General features: G+C 37.3%; 1 protein-coding gene across 2 annotated transcripts; it reads right to left on the bottom strand.

Moving 5' to 3' along the window:
* LOC127647760 (E3 ubiquitin-protein ligase ZNF598-like) lies at window positions 1–15,952 on the bottom strand. 2 transcript variants are annotated; one of them, XM_052132214.1, is made up of 12 exons: window positions 15,679–15,952; window positions 14,805–14,917; window positions 13,895–14,024; window positions 13,603–13,814; window positions 12,972–13,189; window positions 12,775–12,889; window positions 12,511–12,689; window positions 12,347–12,431; window positions 8,566–9,416; window positions 7,982–8,135; window positions 496–640; window positions 1–360 (listed from the first exon to the last, which is right to left on the bottom strand). In XM_052132214.1, the coding sequence occupies exons 1-12, from the start codon at window positions 15,850–15,852 to the stop codon at window positions 1–3; spliced, it is 2,736 nt and encodes a 911-aa protein (XP_051988174.1). In that variant the 5' UTR covers window positions 15,853–15,952. The 2 variants fall into 2 exon arrangements, with proteins under 2 accessions (XP_051988174.1, XP_051988175.1); XM_052132215.1 differs by lacking the exon at window positions 1–360 and having other exon boundaries at window positions 508–640; window positions 7,982–8,109.
* Between the last annotated feature and the right edge of the window lie 6,315 nt (window positions 15,953–22,267).

Below are 22,267 nucleotides of genomic sequence, written 5' to 3'. Positions count from 1 at the left end.
CTAACTGATGATCTTGCTTATGGCCTGGAGAGAGGGAAAGTCATCGTCTCCAATGTGCTGGGTCTTATGGCTGTTAAAGTCTTTCAGGGCCAAAACCTGTTTACAGGTGGGACACACTTGACAGTCCAGCTCCAGGCTGTTGCTGGTACTACCTGTCTGCCAGGCTTTCTTTTTGTTCTTCTTGGGCTTTGAGCCTTGCTGCTGTTTCTCAAGGGCCTTAAAGTCCCCATGGGCAGTAAGAAGCTCCTGCTGCTTGCGAGTGTCTGGTAGGAGAACCAGCAACTCATTGAAGACCCTGTTGAAATTCTCTCCCAGCAGTTCCTGGCAGCTTTTGTAGTACTGGGTAGCAGGTATTTTACCCTGGTCGACAGAAGATATTTATTTAAATCATCATTACTAACATCTATTAAGGGATGGGGAAAATATTGAATTGTAAAACACTGAATGAAAGGTGATATAATAAATGTGGTCCTACAGTTAGTCTTTGACAATTACCTGTCTAAATTGGCCTGAATAGTTTTTGAATTCATTAAATTTGGTTTCATCATTTTGAAGAAAATTATTAATCGACTGAATAAGGTCTATATTTCTCTGCTGGAAATTTTCAGGTATGAGGTAGGATCCAATAGCAGGTGTTGATCTGAAATGAAAGCAAACACAATGGCTGATGAAGTAAAGTGATGCTGTTTAATAAATAAAAATGCGTGCAATGATTTTGCAGTAAACACAGCTATGAAGTAAATCCAGGTCTTGACCGAATAACAGTTCTTATTCACTTCGTCAAATTATTCAAAGTGCTATACAGGCTACCACAGCAAAATAACCAATGTCGATGTTTTATTTGGTTAAGTACATTGGATATGAATGACAAACAATGCCTAAATCGTATCCTAAATTTATTTCAATTTCTGTTAAAAAGCACTCTTGCATTCACCCACAACTACAGTAAATCTGAGCAAAGGAGGATGTGAGAAAAAAAAAAATCTGCATTGTTTATTCTTTTGAGCTTTCAATCAAAATATTCACAGAAATTGAACCTTTAATTGAAGTAAAACAATTGAAAGAGAGGAAATATCTCATTGTTAAATAAATATTTTTCTCCAAAACATGTTGGCCGCATTTATTGGCACCCCTAGAAATTCTGATGAGTAAAATATATCTGAAGTATATTCCCATTCATATTTAACATTTTTAGTGCACCTGGGTGACTAGGAACATGAAATTGTTCAGCCATGACTTCCTGTTTCACAGGGGTATAAATATGAGGTAACACACAGGCCAAATTCACTTAATCATCAATCACAGTGGATTAGACTAAAGAATATAGTTCTGATGTGCAGCAAAATCTTGTTGAGCTTCACAAAATGGGAAGTAGCTATAAGAAAATAGCTAAAGCATTGAAAATGCCCATTTCCAACATCAGGGCAATAATTAACAACTGGAGATCTTAAGAATCAGCCTGGAAAAGGACGTGTGCCTATATTGTCTCCATGCATGGTGAGGAGGATTGTTCAAGTGGCCAAAGAATCTCCAAGGATCACAGCTGGAGAACTGCAGAAATTATTTGGGTCAGATATCACCTACATCACCACAAGTTGTTTGGGAGGGTTTGAAGAAAAAATGCCTCATCTCTCATCCAACAACTAACTCAAGCATCTTCATGAATGCCAGACACTACTGGAAATTCAAATGCGACCTGTTCTATGGTCAGATGAAACAAAACAAAAACAAAACAAAAAGAGCTTTTTGGCAGAAAACACCAGGGATGAGTTTGGCGCACACAGAGATGAACCTGGCTGCCTCTGCCAGAAAGCTTACAATGGGCCCTGGCTGGATCTTCCAGCAGGACAATTATCCAAAACAAACAAAAATAATGAGATATTTCCCGTTTCAATTGTTTTACTTCAATTAATTTAAACCATGCAGATTTCTTTCACAGCCTTGTTTGCTCATATTTACCAAGGGTGCCAATATTTTTGGCCACAACTGTACACTCACACACATTGACACCCATCTATACGCACACACATAGTCGCGAACAACAAACATAACCTTGATGTTAAGGCAACCCCGCAACTTGATCAATACAAACAGTTTCTAACGGAGGCTTCAGTGGGCCTACCATCTGTGTACCTCAGCAGAAATCCAGATTCATTAGACCAGGCTGTTTTTCCAGTCTTCAACTCTCCAGTTTTGGTGAGCCTGTACCCACTGCAGCCTCAGCTTTCTGTTCTTGGCTGACAGATTTGGAACCCAACGTGTTCTTCTGCTGTTGTAGCCCATCTGCCTCAAGGTTCGAAGTGTTGTGTATTCTGAGATGCTATTCTGCTCAATACAATTGTACAGAGGAGCTATCCGAGTTACGTAGCCTTTTTTTGTCAGCTCGAACCAGTCTGGCCATACTCCATTGACCTCAGAACTGCCGCTCACTAGGGCTGAAACGATTAGTCAACGTTATCGACTACGTCGACAATAAAAATTTGCCGAAAAATATTCTCATTGCCGAATAGTCGTTTAAAGTAACATGAGATCATATGACGTATGATAAAGCACAAGAGCAGCACTTCAGCTTGTGCCTGATTGAGGAAGACAGCTCGTGTCTTTTTAAAGGAAATACCCCATTATTATATCTATAATGCATCCTGTATTAAAGTTCAAATAATAAGGAAGCAGATCATGTAAATAAGTACAAACTCCGAAACTGGCATTTCACTTTGCAGTCAGCGCTAGGGTTGGGCGATGTCCCCTAAATTGGCAGTTGACGATGCTGACAGTAAAACATTGTGATGGACGATGATATCGTCGGTGGGGGTTTAATATAATTTCATATAATTTTCAAAAATGATATGAAAAATTATTATTTAGTTATTTTACTAACCCAACTAATGACTCGTCGGCGCTTTATCAGTAGGTTGCACGACACGTGAAGCATTTTTTTTTTTAGCTTTCACTTAAGAAGAGTTTATTTTAATATATCTCTTTACATAAATACTATTTTCCACTTAAAAACAATAATTTCGTTATTTTACTCATTGATGAGCAAAAGGTCGAGGCAGAAATGACCATGTACCTGCAGGAAATGGCCGTTGATGGGGAAGAGGACCCGCTGACTTGGTGGAAAACGAACGACAAAAGGTTTCCGTTCGTGGCAAGATTAGCACGGAAATATCTGTGCATATGTGCTACCAGTACTCCATCAGAGCGGGTCTTCAGCACAGCGGGTAGTGTAGTTACTCCAATCCGTAGCTTATTAAAACCAGATTAAGTGAATATGTTGGTATTTCTGGCCAGAAACATCGAAATTTAAACATGGTCTATGGTGAAAGATATTAGACTTCTTTACGCATTTTTCAGCCATCCGTTCTGGAGCTATTCGATTTTGCATATTATTTTTTAAACGTTCATTTGTGTAGTTCATATGACCACTTTACAATATTTCAATAACATAATTTATTTTGTAGCCTGTGCTGAAGTTAATTATGCTGCTAATTATAAGTGAAATGTTAATGCCGAGTTTCAGTCTGAGTGTTGTTCCCGTTTTCTAGTTCTTTATTTGTTGTTCGTCTATGTTTTAATAAATGTGTGTTATTCATATTCACCTTGTTTCTTTCATTTGATTTGACATTATGGATTTATGGCCAAGGAAATTTTTCTTTAAAAGTATTAACCAGACAAAAGTTATTTGACGTTCGCTGGTCTGGGTTTATCTTAAACTGCCGCTTCAGTGTATACAAGAGCTATGTGACAATGAGCAAGATTTTCTGAGACACTACAACTAGGCCTACTAATAATTAATTAATAAAGGCTATTTTCTTGTAGCCTACAACATAAAATATTTTAATCTAAATGTACAGTGTAAGACATGTAAAAAAAAGACAAGAAGCTAACAATCAATATTTGTGTAGCCTGCCTGACACGGTATTTTCACAGACTAACACGTCACGTCTCTGGCATATACTACAGTATTTAAAATAGCATATATGCATTAGTTATATTCTCAATTTAATTTACAGAGCAATCCCTGCAAAGTTTTTAGGTTAACTATAGAAGAGACTAGGATTAGTGAGTCACACTAGCAAGACTCGCAAAAGGGGGCGTGGCATCACGATGGTGGCTCTACATCGTGATGTTGGTCAGCCATCACGATGGACGATGATATCGTCCATCGGCACAACCCTAGTCAGCGCCTCTTCTTTGATGGGAGATTGAACTCTGGCGAGTGCGCTTGCTGCAGCTAGATTATAACGTGATGGCTTGCAAATCATATGTCACTGTGTGTTTCTTATCGTTAAAAACCTCAACAATATACAGCATTATTAAGAATAGAGTTTTTTTGTGAGTTAAAGATGGATTGAAGTGAACAGAAAGGTGAGAGAGGAAGTCTTTGCCCCATTATACACTGCAACAAAATAAGTTTTTGATTTGGCTTGTTTTCCAATATAAATATCTAAAACTCTTTAAAAAAAAAAATAAGTAAAATTTACTTTGAGCTATACTGCAGAAGAAAATGTTTTATCTGAGAATTTTGAATATAAAACATTTAAATATTTGAATAATCTAAAAATCCTTAAAAAAAAAAAAAATAAAAGATGTATTCACCTGAGCAGCAGCATATAAGATATTTAGACTTGCTGCTAAAGAATAGATCTTGAATAAACATATATTTTGTCTTTACTGCACGGGCAGAAGTATGAACGAGTGAAAGAATACACATTTAAAAAATACACTTATATTTAAGATACATTCTCTTGATGTTGCTTCTCAAATATATCTTATTTTAAGGATTTTTAGAAAACAATTTTTTTTTTTTAAAACAACAAAAGACACTCGAAAACAATATAATTGTTTGCAGTGAATTTCTTTACTGTATTAAACTTGAGGTTTTTTACAATTCAGTGAAAGTCATTTAGAGGTATTTTTAAAAGATGATTTTGTCCTCCACTGTTAGTAAGCAAGTTTAATTCAACCTCGGGACACAAGCAGAATAATCGGTTAAGAGCTAACGAGTCATCTTTGCAATAATCGCAGAATAGTCAAACAATTGTTAGATTAGTCGATTATCAAAATAATCGTTAGTTGCAGCCCTGCCGTTCACTGGATGTTTTTTGGTTTTGGCACTATTCAGAGTAAATTCTAGGGACTGTTGTATGTGAAAATCCCAGGAGATCAGCAGTTACAGAAATACTCAAACCAGCCCATCAGGCACCAACAATCATGACACGGTTGAAATCACTGAGATACATTTTTTTCCCCATTCTGTTGATATGAACATTAACTGAGGCTGCTGACCCATATCTGCATGATTTTATGCATTACATTGGTGCCACACAATTGGCTGATTACGCACACCCAAGGTGTAATGGCCGTCATGACCATATTAACATCTCAGGGTGTGCATTATTTTTCAATAATTCAACGGTTTGTTGTCACACGAAGTGCCATTTATTTACAAGGAAAATAGCACAAGCACATTTTCCACTTGTCAAAAGTAACAGCAAAAATGAATAAGAAACGTTGAGCAGATGCCACTTGATATTTCATCCATGCAATTAAATTTATAGTGTTAAAATAAGTTTCAAAATACTTTTTGGGGCCACTGAATACTGAAATTGGCTTATATCTAGCACTAGAGATCAACCAATATTGGTTTTTAATGACAGTTTCACATGGATCATTTTTGTGTTTAAGTGTCCGATAACTGATATGCGAAACCTATTTTTAATTCTTGTTTTTTTTTTTTTTTTTGCTTTTAGGCACAATAACAACTTTTATTACCAACAATATAAAATGTAATCACAAACCTCTGAAGGTGAACTGATTTACAAAACTACCAATAAAATAAAATTACATTTTATTTTAAATTAAATTAATTAAATTATAATAAATAATTAAATATACACACACAAACACTCTTTTTATTTTATCGCCGTTTCTCCCAATTTGGAATACCCAGTTACCACTACTTAGTAGGTTCTCGTGGTGGTGCGGTTACCCAACTCAATCCGGGTGGAATAGGACAAGTCTCAGTTGCCTCCACTTCTGAGACCGCCAATCTGTGCATCTTATCATGTGGATATGCATTCGAACTCGCAAATCCAGGGGTGGTAGTCAGCGTCAATACTCGCTGAGAAACGCAGGCCCTAAAACTACCGGTAATATTATGCACAAAGTAATATTTACAAACTTTGTTTTAGTTGCAATATACAGTGGAAAGTATTCAGACCCCCTTAAATTTTTTAATTTAAATTTTTCTTAAGTCTTTTTGGGAAAGATGCAACAAGTTTTTCACATCTGGATTTGGGTATCCTCTGCCATTCCTCCTTGCAGATCCTCTCCAGTTCTGTCAGGTTGGATGGTAAACGTTGGTGGACAGCCATTTTCAGGTCTCTCCAGAGATGCTCAATTGGGTTTAAGTCAGGGCTCTGGCTGGGCCATTCAAGAACAGTCACGGAGTTGTTGTGAAGCCACTCCTTCGTTATTTTAGCGGTGTGCTTAGGGTCATTGTCTTGTTGGAAGGTGAACCTTCGGCCAAGTCTGAGGTCCAGAGCACTCTGGAGAAGGTTTTCGTCCAGGATATCCCTGTACTTGGCCGCATTCATCTTTCCCTCGATTGCAACCAGTCGTCCTGTCCCTGCAGCTGAAAAACACCCCCACAGCATGATGCTGCCACCACCATGCTTCACTGTTGAGACTGTATTGGACAGGTGATGAGCAGTGCCTGGTTTTCTCCACATACCGCTTAGAATTAAGGCCAAAAAGTTCTATCTTGGTCTCATCAGACCAGAGAATCTTATTTATCACCATCTTGGAGTCCTTCAGGTGCTTTTTAGCAAACTCCATGCGGGCTTTCATGTGTCTTGCACTGAGGAGAGGCTTCCGTCGGGCCACTCTGCCATAAAGCCCCGACTGGTGGATGGCTGCAGTGATGGTTGACTTACTATAACTTTCTCCCATCTCCCGACTGCATCTCTGGAGCTCAGCCACAGTGATCTTTGGGTTCTTCTTTACCTCTCTCACCAAGGCTCTTCTCCCCCCGATAGCTCAGTTTGGCCGGACGGCCAGCTCTAGGAAGGGTTCTGGTCATCCCAAACGTCTTCCATTTAAGGATTATGGAGGCCTCTGTGCTCTTATGAACCTTAAGGGCAGCAGAAATTTTTTTGTAACCTTGGTCAGATCTGTGCCTTGCCACAATTCTGTCTCTGAGCTCTTCAGGCAGTTCCTTTGACCTCATGATTCTCATTTGCTCTGACATGCACTGTGAGCTGTAAGGTCTTTTATAGACAGGTGTGTGGCTTTCCTAATCAAGTCCAATAAGTATAATCAAACACAGCTGGACTCAATTGAAGGTGTAGAACCATCTCAAGGATGATCAGAAGAAATGGACAGCACCTGAGTTAAATATATGAGTGTCACAGCAAAGGGTCTGAATACTTAGGACCATGTGATATTTCAGTTTTTCTTTTTTAATAAATGTGCAAAAATGTCAACAGTTCTGTGTTTTTCTGTCAATATGGTGTGCTGTGTGTACAATAATGAGGAAAAAAATGATTTTAGCAAATGGCTGCAATATAACAAAGAGTGAAAAATTTAAGGGGGTCTGAATACTTTCCGTACCCACTGTACACTTGTTGCCCCTCAATTTATATTAAAGATTTCAAGTCTTTTGTGTCTAACTTTATTGGTAAACCCAATATTAAAGAACCGATAACCAATTAAGTGGAAAAGTGTAAATATCGGTCAAACCGATTATCAGACTCTCTATCTAGCACAATATCTATCACTCTAGATATTGGCATCGGAAAAACTAGACCATTAACAAAACCTATGTTGGAACTATTAAAAATCATAATTTTCATATTTTTTATTTACTTTAATATAGTTGAAGTTAAAAATCAATTTAAAATCAAATATAATTTTATTTAAATTTAACATAAGTAGAATAACATATTACAGCCACATATCAGTGCACATGCTTTCTAACCTGTTAACAGCAGACATTGAAGGTTCCACTAAATTTCTGTTGAGTGGGATGCCAGTGAATCCTGGAGGAGGTTTGCTGACCACAGACCCGAGTCCAGGAGGAGGAGGAGGGAGCAAACTCTGAATGCCCTTTAAGGGAAATGCACTTTTAAAACCTAGAAAACAAAGCTTTTGTTTATGAACAATCCCATTATCTGGGGCATAGGCTCTTTTTACAAGTAGGAATTTGTAAAACTGCATATGGAAGATGCCTACATGACTAGTTGGTTTTAAGAAAGCCCTGTATAAATTACACTGGTTTTGGGTTCACTTAACCCTGAGTGGTTGTATTTCATAGGGGTGTTCTTGCATTCAAAAACAGCTAGATGGAGTGCAAAGAGAAAAAACTGAATGTGAGGTATTTTATTCAGAAAATGTCTGAATGTGTGTGGCTGAAGCAAAGTTTTTTCAAGAGAGTTATATCAAGCACACTGTCACCATGCAAATTTAAGTAAGCACAGCTGCTAAAAATATTAAAACAAGCTAGGTGACCTAACTAATTGACTAGGTGATACTTAGACGACATTGTGACCCATGTCTTCTTACCAGGTGGAGTTTTTTTTGAGATAAGAGCAGGAAATTCCTCTTCCTTGGGTGGACTGATTTGGTCATTTTCAGCCTTCTTTAAAGGGGAAGGAATATTTTCAGGAAATGTTGTACATGACAGTGCTTCTGTTGTCTTCTCTGCAAGTCCATTCATAAATGAGTAAATTTTTGGGGCTGTAGGACCTTTGGCGAGACTGGTGTCTGGTGGTTTTGTCTCAGGAACATTCTCTTTGTGAGCCAATTTGGACACTGACTCCGCGATGTGCGACGGAGTACCAGGAGATGATGTCGTTGCCAGCTTCTTCTTGATGGTTTTGGGATTTGGCTGAGATGAGCCACCCTTCACTGTCAGCAAAGTAGAGATGTCAAGCATGGTGGGTACCGCACGGATCTCCTGGGCCGTTTTACAGTTCTGGGATTCTTCATCGTCAGACGAAGATGGACACCTAACTTTAGGTGGAGCTTTTTTGGTTTCTGCTGGGGCAAGCTTCTTTTTGCTTCGAGATGAGGTGGCAGTGAGATGCTGAGGCATGCTACCACTGGGGGGTGGGTCACTGGCAGATAATATGGATAAAGAGACTGCAGGGGTGGTTTTGGTTGGCAGAACCACAGGTTTATTATTGGGAACCACCACAGGTTTACTTCCTGCTTGAGACCATGCAGATTTTGTGTTCGTCTGGGGCTTAAGTGGCTTGATCTTGGAGACCAGTGCTGGGAAGTCCTCCTCTTGAAAGGATGAATGTTTCTTGGGTTGATTTGTGTAAGCAGGTGTCATTGGGGAGGAAACAACAGAGCCAGACAGACTTGGAAAATCACCTTCATTCAGCGAGACAGGAGTTTGTTTGACCATGCTGAAACATCAAGATATCATGACATTGTTAATAACTGAAATACTTAGAATTCACTATTTTATATCTCAACAAGAGCTGCACATTTCTGGATAAATTAAACATATATACATTTTTTTGCTTTGAATAAAGATCACAATAATCATGATTCGGAAGAAAACAAAACGCTTATGTGAATTTGGACATAAACGGTACTAAACAAAGTAACATGTTATGTACTACAGGTTCTAACAAAAATTCTCTCTGCTTCAAAGTTGTAAATCAAGTATATACATTTTAAATGTCCTAAATCCACAAGGTCACAACAAATACATTACTAACTAAACAGCACCTTGTTATTATTGCAAAATAAACACATTTGAAAAAAACAAAAACCAATACTGCATAAAAAAATTAAATGACGATTTAGCCCCGTTTATAACATGCCAAGTAAAAAGCAAAACGAATGGAAAAATCGTCATTAACAGTTCTATGTTAAATTAGTTTTGAATAAAATATCATAAAATGTTTTTTTGTTTGCAGTAAGAATGCCTAAATGCCTACAACAGACAACATGCTGCTTATATACATTTAGACATCGCAAAGATTGAAGAATTTGTCCCATCTGCTTATACATTAACAAAAGAGGGGTATTTTGATTAAAAAAAACAGCACAGAGCCTCGTGCAGGAGCACTGCATTCATAACAAGACACAAGTGCATGGGCAGACACACACGTGAGCATTTGAGAGCAGTCAGCTGTAATCAAACAGTGCACGGGTAGCGAATTTAGTCATATTTTGGTAATGCCAGTATTTTTTTAGCATCGGTGCAATCAAAATATTGAACTAAGCAGAGATTCTGTCACACTACTAGCTAATCATGGCTACACCCTGCAGTTTGTAAAGCACTGTGCTGGACAAAGTCTTTGGCCATTGTGTTTTAGTTTATTCAGCGTCTCATGCAGGAGAGCTGTGTTTTGTAGATGTCCTATAAAGTTTAAAAGTTCAACATTTAGAAACGTGCCTTGTAATGAATTTCTCATTAAAATTTGACCACATTTCAAAAGGCATGCCACAGAAACTTTAATATACATTGCAGAATCCTTCTCATTTAGAAATTAGATCACATGGGTATCTGAATCGAGATTGTGATCTTTTAACAATTAATTGTGCAGCTCTAAACTCGACTTTTACAGTTTCTTAAAATAGTGCGCATGTTGTTTGCCCATGCAAAAACACTGCCATAGGGAGTTTTGTGTAGGGCTGAGTATTGATAAAGATTTCCAGATTCGATTCCGATTTAAAAGCTCTCGATTTGATAAACGATATGGGTATACTTCAGCTATTATGTCCCTTTTGCTTACATATGAAAGAAATTATATCCCAGAATATGCTGTTAATAATACATGGGACCTTCTAATTAGGTACATTATGAACATATTAATTTAACTATTTATATTTTATAACTTTTTCATCATTTTGATCACATTTTAGATTTTAAAATATGAAAAAAAATCCATGTAATACATCAATAAATATTATATTGCATACATTACATTTTGTTACATGTTTATTGTTTAATTGCATAATTTGTACTTTTTCCAAATATTTACAGTGATTTGTTGAAAACGTGCTATAAACCGGTACTGTCTCTTTAAGAAAACTGGCAGTTCTGAAAAGAGCATATTTAGAGGAGCGCATGTTAATGTGAGATACTCGAATGGCTTTCCTCATCTGTGCTATGCGTGATTAGAATTAAAATGTTTTTTTGTTATTGTTTTTGATCGACAACTGACTTAAGTTGCATAGCGCAAAATTTGGTTGCAAATGCGAGCAATTTCCTCTTATGGGTTGCGCATAGAGTAAAAGATCAATCTTGGAGTTTGAGAATCAATATAATGAAGATTGCAATGCATCAGAAAATCAATATTTTTATCCAGCCCTAGTTGTGGGTGGTTAATAAAGTCAAAAGAGCCAACTCCAAGTCTCTAATATTTTGTGCCCAGTTGCAAAAAAAAAAAAAAACCTTAAGTTAAGAAAATCATAAGTACTAATTGTAAGGGTTTCATTACTTTTCATTTCTTACCAATTTGGGGTATGATAAAATTGTCTGAAGCTCTCTATATATGGCTTAAGTCTGTCTGTCCTTTATTGTACTGTAAGTCTGTGTTCACTTTTATCTAATATATTGTCTACCATATGACAATTATGCTTTTTTTTTTTTTTTTTTGCTTTAAGGAATAGTTCAAATAGTACAAATGATTTTTAGAAGATGGAGCTCTATCAGGTCCTTATAATGCAAGTAAATGGAAATTAGCATTTTGACGGTCCAAAATTCACATTTAGGCAACATAAAAGTAATCCATGCGACTCCAGTCAATCAGTGAATGTCTTCCGAAGCAAATTGATACGTTTGTGTAAAAAAATATATATCGATAATTAAAACGTAATAAACATTTAAAAAGCACTTCCTGCCAGCAGTTGACGCATTACGCAGCAATCGAGTGACGCAAGCGCGTTCACGCGAGAATTCTGAAGCGGCGCTTATTTACAACAGAAGTACGAATGTCATGCGAGAGTTGGGCCATCTCAAAAAGCATCAGATCCCTGAATGTAAGTGCCGATTTAAAGTTACAGTTTCTTTAATTTCAACTTGTTTCTTACATAAACATATCGATTTGCTTCAGAAGACATTGACAGTCATATACATCTGTGATGGTATCATGGTAAGTAAATAATGAGAACCTTCATTTTAGAGGGAACTATCCCTTTAAAGAAATAGCACACATCTCAACAAGCAGTACATTTTGAGGAATCACACTTTGAGGTAAAGGTGTGTTTAAATCCCTAGCCCCAAGTATGAAAAATAGTAATAGCAATGAATCCTAGCAAGCACCACTATTAAATAAATAATATTAAATCTTCCACTTGGAAAAGAACAGCACAAACACACCTTTGAATTGGGGCCGGAGGCACAACTGCCCTTAAAACTGGGAAGTCCTCACCAGCCAAAGAGGCATTACTCTTCATTGCTTGAGCTGAAATATATTTAAATCTGCAGTTTAATTAACTTTTTAAAATCCATAACATAATACATCACACTTTGAATTGTCCTACCTTGCTTTTCATTCAGCGGCTTCACTATAGCTCTGTTCTTTCTCATCTCCTCTGGTTCCATCGTATCTTCTTTGCCTGGCTTCTGGCTGCTTCGGTCTTGGACGTGACCCCTCTCCTCCTGTACATGGCTGACCATCGATGCTCGTAAAGCAGCAGCCACCTCTCTGTCCTCCTCCTCTCTGCAGACAACAGCTCATCAATCTTCTAGAAACTCTCAATAATAATGTCGGCAAACAGCTGACAATACTACTTATGAGGACTTACCTATTATATCTCCAGCTCCTTACGTTCTGCTGTCCTCCAGGAGCTCGTCCTCTTCCCGGCCGTCCCTGTCTGTTGAAGCGTTCCACTTCATTGTAGTCATCACCACCAACCAGAGCTTAAAAAACACATTCAGATTAAGGGATTTGGCCCCCTAAGTGGTTATATCAAACTTAAAAAAAGAGCAAATTCTGTTTTACCGTCATTTCTTCGTTGCTGTCTGGATGCATAGGTGAACTGTATGTCGATTTGTCGATTCTGCCGTGCCTCTGCCCGGTTTTTGCTGTGTGCAGCAGCTTTGTGAGCCTTATAGTCAATCTCTGTGCGGAAAGCATGAGTGAACTGCTCTGTACTGCAGCGGCCCTCCTCACAGAGATAATGGCTCTCTCTGAAGTGCTCACTGAGGTATTGGTAGTCACTGTTGGCACCAATATAACACATTTTGGTTTGATACATAATGATAAGTAGTATACCTCGAATGCACTCTAAGGTGCTTTTAAGGCATCTGCCAAATGAATCAATGTAAATGTACATACACTATGACAGAGTGGAGGGCGGGGCCGATAAAGGCTGACTGGAGACTGCAGTAGGACATAGAGAGAGATTTACGGGCAGCTGCCCGACACCTTTGTGTGCTTGTCTTTTTGTTTAAGTTCCTTATTAAAATATTATTTATATCGTCAAGCCAGTTCTCGCCGCCTCCTTTCCATTAACCCCCTTTACAAATAATAATTAGTACATCGTATTTTCGAAACTTTTGCCTGGTACTGCAAGTAAAGAAACAAGAACACAGCAACTGATAGTGCTGGCAGAATGGAAGTAGTCTTCTACCTGTAATACTCCTGAGCTCCATCTGCATCACAGAAATGGCAGAAGTAGTGATCTCGCCGCAGATGTTTCAGCAGCTCATCGTTGTCCAGATAGCGATCATCACAGAATTTACAAAGTGGATGTCCACGATGCGATGTATCATCCGGGTCCCCTTGCAGTCGATGACGAGCCAGCTCTTTCCGGTTGTACCACTTTCGCTCATAAGAGAATATCTGTATAGAGTTTTATAAATTCATTTGTAAATATAATGTGTAAAGTAAAGAATTAAAGTCACCAGATTAAGATGCAATACCTTCAGGTGCTTGGCACATAACTTGCAGCAGAATAGCTCATGTTGTTTCCGCATATGTTGCTCCAACTCTTCGAATTTGGAAAACACTTTTGCTTCTGGGCAATGTGGACATTCATTTAACAAAATCATCCTGCATGCATTGTAGATAACAAAAAAAAAAAAAAAAAAGCATATGAGAAACAGAAATACTATTAGAATAATACACTTACAACTGAAAATTCTCATCATTTATTCACTCATATGCCATCCCAGATTGTCTGCAGAACACAGATATTTAGAAGAATATCTCTGTTGGTCCCCTACAATGCAAGTGATTAGTGACCAAACTTTTGAAGCCCAAAAAGCACATAAAAGGAAACATAGAAGTACTGTAATCCATAAGACTCTAGTGGTTAAATCTTTGTATTCTGAAACTAATCATGAGAACGGACCAAAATGTAACTCACTTTTCGATGTAAATTTTAACATCAGCAGTCTCCATGGCGATTGAGATTTCAAGCTGGATTACACACGCGCTCTAAAGGAGCGTCAAGCACTGGGAAGTGTAATTGAGCTTGAAATCATGATCGTCCCTAAAGACCGCAAATGCGAAATGTACAGTGAAACAAAAAGTGATATTTTGATCTGTTCACACCCAAAACCGATTAGGTATCTTCAGAAGACATGGATTAAACCACTGGAGATTTATGGATTACTTTTATGATGCCTTAATGTGCTTTTTGGAGTCTGACTTTTTTGTTCACCATTCACTTGTGTTGAGCTGAGCTGAAATATTGTTCTAAAAATCTTTGTCTGTAGAAGAAAGTCATACACATCTGGGATGGCATGAAGGCAAGTAAATGATGAATTTTCTTTTTTGAGTGAACTATTCCTTTAAGTTCTGACAATGACCAAAAAGCCCATTAAGTACCTGAACTGTGCATACGTCTTTCCATCTGCAAAATATATATCATATTGTTTCTCACACTGATATTGACGAATGTTCAGAGCTGCAAAAGGCTCAGGTTTCTTTACAAAGACCACCTGAAAGAAAATAAAGAAAAATAGTAAATCGCATATGAATCACACCACACCAGAGAAGTTAGAATGACAGGCCGCCTAAAACAGCATGAAAATAGACAAAGTGCACGAGCTAATCCATGCAAGACTGGCTGACTAATGTAGCTAAATGCTTAATGGGCACTTTAGAGCTGCGTGCACACTTGATTGATGACATGAGTCACTCTATCAACATGACGTCTCCCTTTAACAGCCTGTCAGAGAAACTCCTCATCCAGAGCTATCTGAAGCTGATTACATAACCTCACGCATATCTAGTAATTGAAAACCAACTCAAACATTATTTAATGGAATATTTTGTTCCCCAAGCATCTATTGACTGTTATAGTTAAGTTAACCCAACGAAACTTTGAAGGACGTGTCCAACAAGTGAACCGGTTGTCACGGGAAACGTCAAACACTGAATCTCCACTGGAAGCCAGCTCAATTATAACAAATCAACTGTCTACAACCAACCACAAACCATTTATGTACACACAATCGAGTTCATGTAGGAAGAAAACATATGGCATTTCGAAAATATTTAAACTTTCAATTACTTCTCAAGGCTAACTGATTTAATGTGACCGATTTATCCACACGAACGCTTCAATTGCAATCAGCACTAACGGCATTACGACGAGGGCGTTCTAATTCTGTCGCGTCGCGTGGCTCGCTCGCTCACTCACTCACTATGTAGAAGAGGCCGCGGCCTGTGCGCGCTGTTGAATGAGAGGCGGCGGTACCTTGTCGAGCTGTTCCCGGCAGACGGCGCAGTACTTCTGCTCGCACAGCACCCGCATCTTGGTAGAGCAGCGGTAACACACCGGGTGATCGCATTTCCCCACCGCAAAAATATCGATGTCAAGGCAGCACAGCACGCACGTGCTCTCCGCGTCTTTCTTAGGGGTGGAATTCATAGCGATCAAAGGCACTGGCCGAGTGTGGTGTTTCGGTTTTTTCGTTACAGTCCGTGTGGATCTGGAAGGGCTGTAAACGTCACTACAGGCAGTGAGGCCGGTTTACGTAATCGCTCAGAGCAGAACTCTGCATTGTGGGTATGAAGCAGATCACGGGTGACCGGTCGTAAATAGAAGGTAACCCTCCGGTTGCCTAAAGTCTCGCGAGAGACGCAGGCAACCGGATTGTCGCATTGTGTTTATTGCGCTTATTTGAAGTTCCACAGAAACGCTACACCTACCCCTAAATCTAACCGTAACAATGTCCCTAAATCTAAACCTAACTATAAACTTAGTGACAGCTAATAAGACTCTCGCGAGTCTTTGGGTGCCGGAAGGGTTACCTTCTAGACGCAGGCCGGGAGACAGGAAGAGCTTTTATTATGATACACCCACTGATCTATAGTGGATACACCACACTTATATACTGCACATAACTGCTTCACAAATACACCCAAGGAGTCCACATAGAACATTTTCAAATATTAAATGGTCATTATAAAAACATTTTGTTGGAAAATTTTATTATTTAAACTGCAAATCATATTTAAGTTTAATAGTAGACTATGATCTTCAGATTTGCAAATTTCCCAAAGTGTTTTATGTCACATTGTTCACAAGTCTCTTGAAAATGTATCATTTGAGCGTTTACTCAAAATATTTATAATTGGTATACATTTAGTAATGTAATAATCCAAAGATAATTTTTCATTATCACTAGTGTTACATTTTTTTAGTTTGCATAAAATATGCTTTTGTGTTTTTAATTAATATTTGAATGGCTATGGGCCTCTATGGTGAGATAATAAAAATGTACTCACCCTCATGCCATCCCAGACGTTTATGACTGACTTTCTTCTGCTGAACACACACACACACAAAGATTTTTAGAAGAATATCTCAGCTCAGTGGGTTCATACAATGTGATTGAATGGTGTCCAAATCTTTGAAGCTCGACCCCAGCTGTTAAATCTTTATCTTCAGAAGTGATATAAATCAATATTTAAGCCATTTTTACTCTAAATCTCCACTTTCACTTTTGGCGATTTGTATTGGCAGGGAGAATATGAAGTAAAAAAATATCTTAAATATCTGTTTCTCACCCACATCTATCATATCACTTCTGAAGATAAAGATTTAATATGGACTATTTTTATGTTGCCTTTATGTGCTGTTTGGAGCTTCAGAATTTTGGCACCAATTCACTTGAATTGTATGGACCTTCAGAGCTGAAATATTCTTCAAAAAATGTTAATTTATGTTCAGCAGAATTCTCATGATTGGATCTCTTTAACAAATAAATCTGCATAATAGACCAGCATATTACTAGAATACCCTACTACACTAACTAAACAACCTATTAGTAGCTACATAGAACAAATTAGATTAAAATGCCTTAGACATTTATTTAGTTCTGTGTGGAAAAAGTTCAATGATTAATACTCTTTGTAGTCAACACATGTGCAATGAAACTTTTATTTGATACAAAATACATAAATATAGTGTCTGCAGGTGAAATTGGCGACAGAAAATATATGTACACAGAAATATATTTATATACAGTACTGTGCAAAAGTTTTAGACACTGAAGATGTTTCACAAAAACATTTGTCATAAAATGGTTATGTATATCTTCAGGTTAATTGTGTCAATAGGAAATATACATTTTAGAATCCCAAACATTACTTTTGCAAATAGTAGAAAAGAACAGGGAGCCCTTCAAGAGATAGCATTGCCCCCACAGTGCCCCCCACTAAACGTCGAGAGAGACGTTTGGGATTACTTAAAGCGACAGAAGCAATTGAGACAGATATTCTGTCTAAATAGACAGAATAACTGTGGCGAATTCTCCAAGGAGCTTGGAACATCCTATCTGCCAACAACCTAGAAAAAAACTGTGTTCAGGTGACCTAGGAGGATTGATGCTGTTTTAAAGGCAAAGGTGGTCACATCAAATATTGATTTAGCTTTTTTTTTATGTTTTACATAAAAAGGAATTTTTATGACATTAAATGATAAATGAAAACTATTTATGTCATTATTTTTCAAGACATCCTCTCTATGCAACATTTTTCACAACTTTTGAACAGTACAGCATGCAGACAGAAAAGCTGCTGAAATGGAAAAGGGCAGCTCACAATCAACTGTGAATATGTAATATTCACCTCTACAATCCCTTTATGATAGTCATAAGAAACTGCATTAGCATAATTAAAACAAGAACATTCTTTCTTTGGCTAAACATATTTCCCAATCCAAGTTTAACAAATATTCATTATTAAACAAATAATAAAAAAAAAGGTCCATTGACAGGACTATAAACACTTTTCTTTTCTTTTTTTTTTTTAAAAGCACAATCTGTGAATGATGAAACAGTGTAAATTTAATAGCAGACATTAGTTCTGCTAAAATTAAGGCTTATTCAAAATTTGTGTGAAGTCACCATACCAAATCATGGGGTGCACTGCTGTATAGTGCACTGCTGTATAGTGCACCCCCCCAAATTACATTTATTTCACAGTATGACCATAACATAAAAAGTAAAGCAGTCCTAATATCAAATGGGTCTGCACATAACGTACATACAAGCATTTACTCTACAAGTCCAAAGCTGTTTCTACCGCTCTACTTCTCACTCATAAGTGTATATAAAAAAAGGAAATTTGTATTACCTTATTAAATGTATTACCTTATTAAATGTATGCATCATCTTTCATGTCAAATTCTTACATTTGATCAATAAATTCAGTTATAATAATAAGACACTATAGGGCTATTACTCATCAAATTAAAAAATGTGCACTGCAATTACAACTGCAATAAATAATGTTATGAGATTGTTTTAAATAAATGTTTGAATATAAATAAAATGCAATACTTAAACATTAAACTAAACCGCCAATAGGTGGCGGCAAGTGACCGTCTTCATTAGTGAGTCATTCATACAAAAAATTCGTTCAAAACGCTGAATCATTCAGTAACAAAACACTGCTGTAGCTTTCCTTTGGAACTATTTTAGTCGGTGAAATAGAACAAAAACAGTTCATACGGTTTGTGTCTAAAATGTAAGTAACTTAATAATAAATATTAACTACGCTACTTGTTTATTGAACAGTAAATTCAATGTAACATTTTCAATCGTGATAATATTCAGCAAAACAGCTCCCTTAGTTGTGTTATGTTAAACTAAATCATATGTCATAAATAAAAAAATCAACAATTAGAATTTTTACCTCAGTACATTTCTTCTGTGAGTTTTCTGTGTGCACTCATTTGTTTTGATTTCTCCACGAATGTAACGTTAGACGGGCGCTACCGCTTACATTTGCTAGCAGTTCAATACTAAGTTAACGAAGAAAAAAGTACAGTATTTACAGATGAAACTGACCTGCACTTGAAGCCCTGAACAGGTCAGTAATCTTGCTAAATTTTGCTGCTTCTTCTTGGAGTGCTTTCTCTTTTTTTGTCCTTTCCCTCTCTGCTCCACCTGGCCGTTTTCTCTCCATCATCGGGTGCTGCTCGCATTTTCTGTTTAACCGTTTGTCTGAGGCCTAAAGTCGAATCGTAGCCTTGCCGGTCAAGACTATCAGATTCATGATTTTTTTTTTATTTATTTTTTTTTATTATTGTTATTAATATTAATAATAATTTTATTGAATGACGAGTTCAAAAATGATCACTGGTAAAGGTAGTAATATAAAATAATGATAATAATAAAAAATAAAAAAACGCTGGCTGGCAGCAGGCCAACTTAGTCGCCAGGCCAGCGGGAATTGTCCCGGTGCTCCCGATGGCCAGTCCAGGCCTGACTGAAAGTCTTGGCAGTCAATATATACGTTATGTGTCTAGTGAATAAAACATATGTTGTTCAAACAAATTATATAAAGAGTATCCTTTTAAATAACAAATACAAAGAAGCCAGTAAACAGATATGACAATTTACAACAGCCAGCTACTGTACTCTCCCTTAGAACAGATATATTTTTCTTAAAATAATCCCTCAAGGAATACAACATTTTTATCTCACGAGGTAAGGCTTTCCTTAGAGCTGTATCATAAAAAAAAAAAAGTAAAAAGTCATCATTTACCCACCTTTTTGTTGTTCCAAACCCATAGGTCTTTCTTTTGTGAAACACAAAAGGAGATGTTAGACAGAATGACAGCTCAGAGTCACCTTTCAATTCCATTGTATGGAGAGAAAAAAAAATGATGCAAGGAAAGTGAATGGTGACTGAGACTGACATACTTCCAAACATTTCATTTTGTGTTCCACAAAGTCAGTCGCATTTTGGGTGAATTATCTCTTTAAACTCTTCCTCTGATTTTAAACCCACACATAAATATAAAATTCCATAATATTGCTTAAATTAGCAAATATATTTGTGAGCTTTACAAAGAGAGTGTTGCAGTGCACATTAGTAATGGAGGGTCTGTAATGAGAGGTATAGTTTTCTGAACTCTAATGCTTGTAGATGTGTAGTGTTCAGATGGACTAGTTTATGCAGGTGTGGTCTTGTAGGTGCTCCAGGTGTGGAAACAACGTTTAAACCGCACCAGGCACAGTTTTCTCGGGTGCTCTGTATGCTTTGACCTCATGTGTTGAATATAGACCTGATTAAAGGGTAAAACATCATTAAGCAGCCACAGGAAAGGCCACGGTGTTGCCGTTGAATAAAACTGTAATTCAATCGGTCACTTATCTGACAAGCCTTCAGGCTCAGTTTGATCTCCACTTGACTTGTCTGTGTACCAACCCACATTTAAACCTGGAAAACCAGGAATATAATCTAAGTAACAAATTCACAGGTAAGATAGTGTTTGGCTGCAAGCACTAAGCTCTACCTCTGTTCCATTGTCCAGAAGCATGATGTCATCATCAGCCAGGTCATCTTGACAGAAGTCAGAGCACTTCTCAGATACAGCAAAGTAACCTTTCTCATTAGAGCACCTTACATAAGAGGACATATCTATTATCTTCACATGCAACAATAACAGATGGAGAGACACAAAGTCATTTTTCCTGTAACTAAATCCTTACCTAAACGGTCTGGCATATTTAATGTACTCAGCATCTTCATAGTATGGCTTCTGTGAGCCAATGCCGACCCAGAAGAAATTTTCTGGCATTTATCACCTGAATAAGGAAAAAGAAGACATATTAATAATTCAGTATATTACAATTAAGCTCAAGAATTTGTCTTGGCACAAGAGTATGTATTCTACCTGTTTGCTGTATGAATCATCAAACATGGTGTTCATGATGTCCTCTGCCAGTTTAGCTTCATCTGGGTCTGCTGCTCGGCCAACCCATGTGTACACTATTCCCTGGTTGTCTGTACTTACAAACGGCACATAAACAAAAGAAAAATGTTGTTGAGTTATTCACAGCTGATGAATCATAGCAAATATGAATTCAGTTTCATGTCATATTTAATATTTTATTAGAGAGTACACACTTTACCTTCAGTATGAAGCAGAATTCAGAGTTGAGGTTACTGGAATCGGTGGCTATTTGAATAGTCCTTAAACTCAAAGAAAATATTTATAACCTGTAAATTTGTTATGCTGTTATGTTGAAAAGATATCAGCTAAGCTTAATGTTATCTGGTGCAGAGTGCACTTCCATTTGTACTGATTTGGTATAAGCTTGTTTGCACACTGTCCAGCTTTAGCTTCCCCTTGCCTTTATGGATGATGAACTTCTTGAAGTGTGACAAGAATTTGAGGTTCTCCTGTTGCTGGGTCATTCTCACAACCTGTAGCAAACAGAGATCACAAAGTTTTTAAGAAATACATCTAGGTTTTAAAGGGATAGTTCACCCAAAAATGAAAATTCTCTCATCATTTACTCACCCTCATGTCATCCCAGATGTATTTGACTTTTCTTTCTTCAGCAGAACACATAGAATATTTCATCTCTGTAGATCCATACAATGGAATTGAATAGTGGCCAGGACTTTGAAGCTCTGAAATAAAATCACATAAATACTGTAAAGTAATCTGTTACTTTTAACTCCAGTGGTTAAATCCATGTCTTCAGAAGTGATATAATTGGTGTGGGTGAGAAACAAAGTAATATTTAAGTCCTTTTTTCCCCTATCAGTCTCCACTTTCATATTTTTCTTTTGTTTTTGGTGATTCACATTCTACGTGCAAGTTAAGTTAAGAAGAAAGAAAGTCCATTAATGTAATGATTCACAATTTAGGCATGACATTACAATGTCACAATGGCAAGTTACACAGATATATGTCAGGATCAAATAATTAAGCATCAGTACATTGCAATGAAAATAAAAAAATCTGATATATATTACAGTACCTCCAGTTTTCCTGGGAACAAGCTCTCAAACTTCTTCTGCAGGTTGAAAGTGAAAGT

This window comes from Xyrauchen texanus, chromosome 8 (assembly GCF_025860055.1).
Source record: "Xyrauchen texanus isolate HMW12.3.18 chromosome 8, RBS_HiC_50CHRs, whole genome shotgun sequence".
In the NCBI taxonomy this organism is placed as follows: Eukaryota; Metazoa; Chordata; class Actinopteri; order Cypriniformes; family Catostomidae; genus Xyrauchen; species Xyrauchen texanus.
This window is presented reverse-complemented; position numbering and strand designations above follow the sequence as displayed.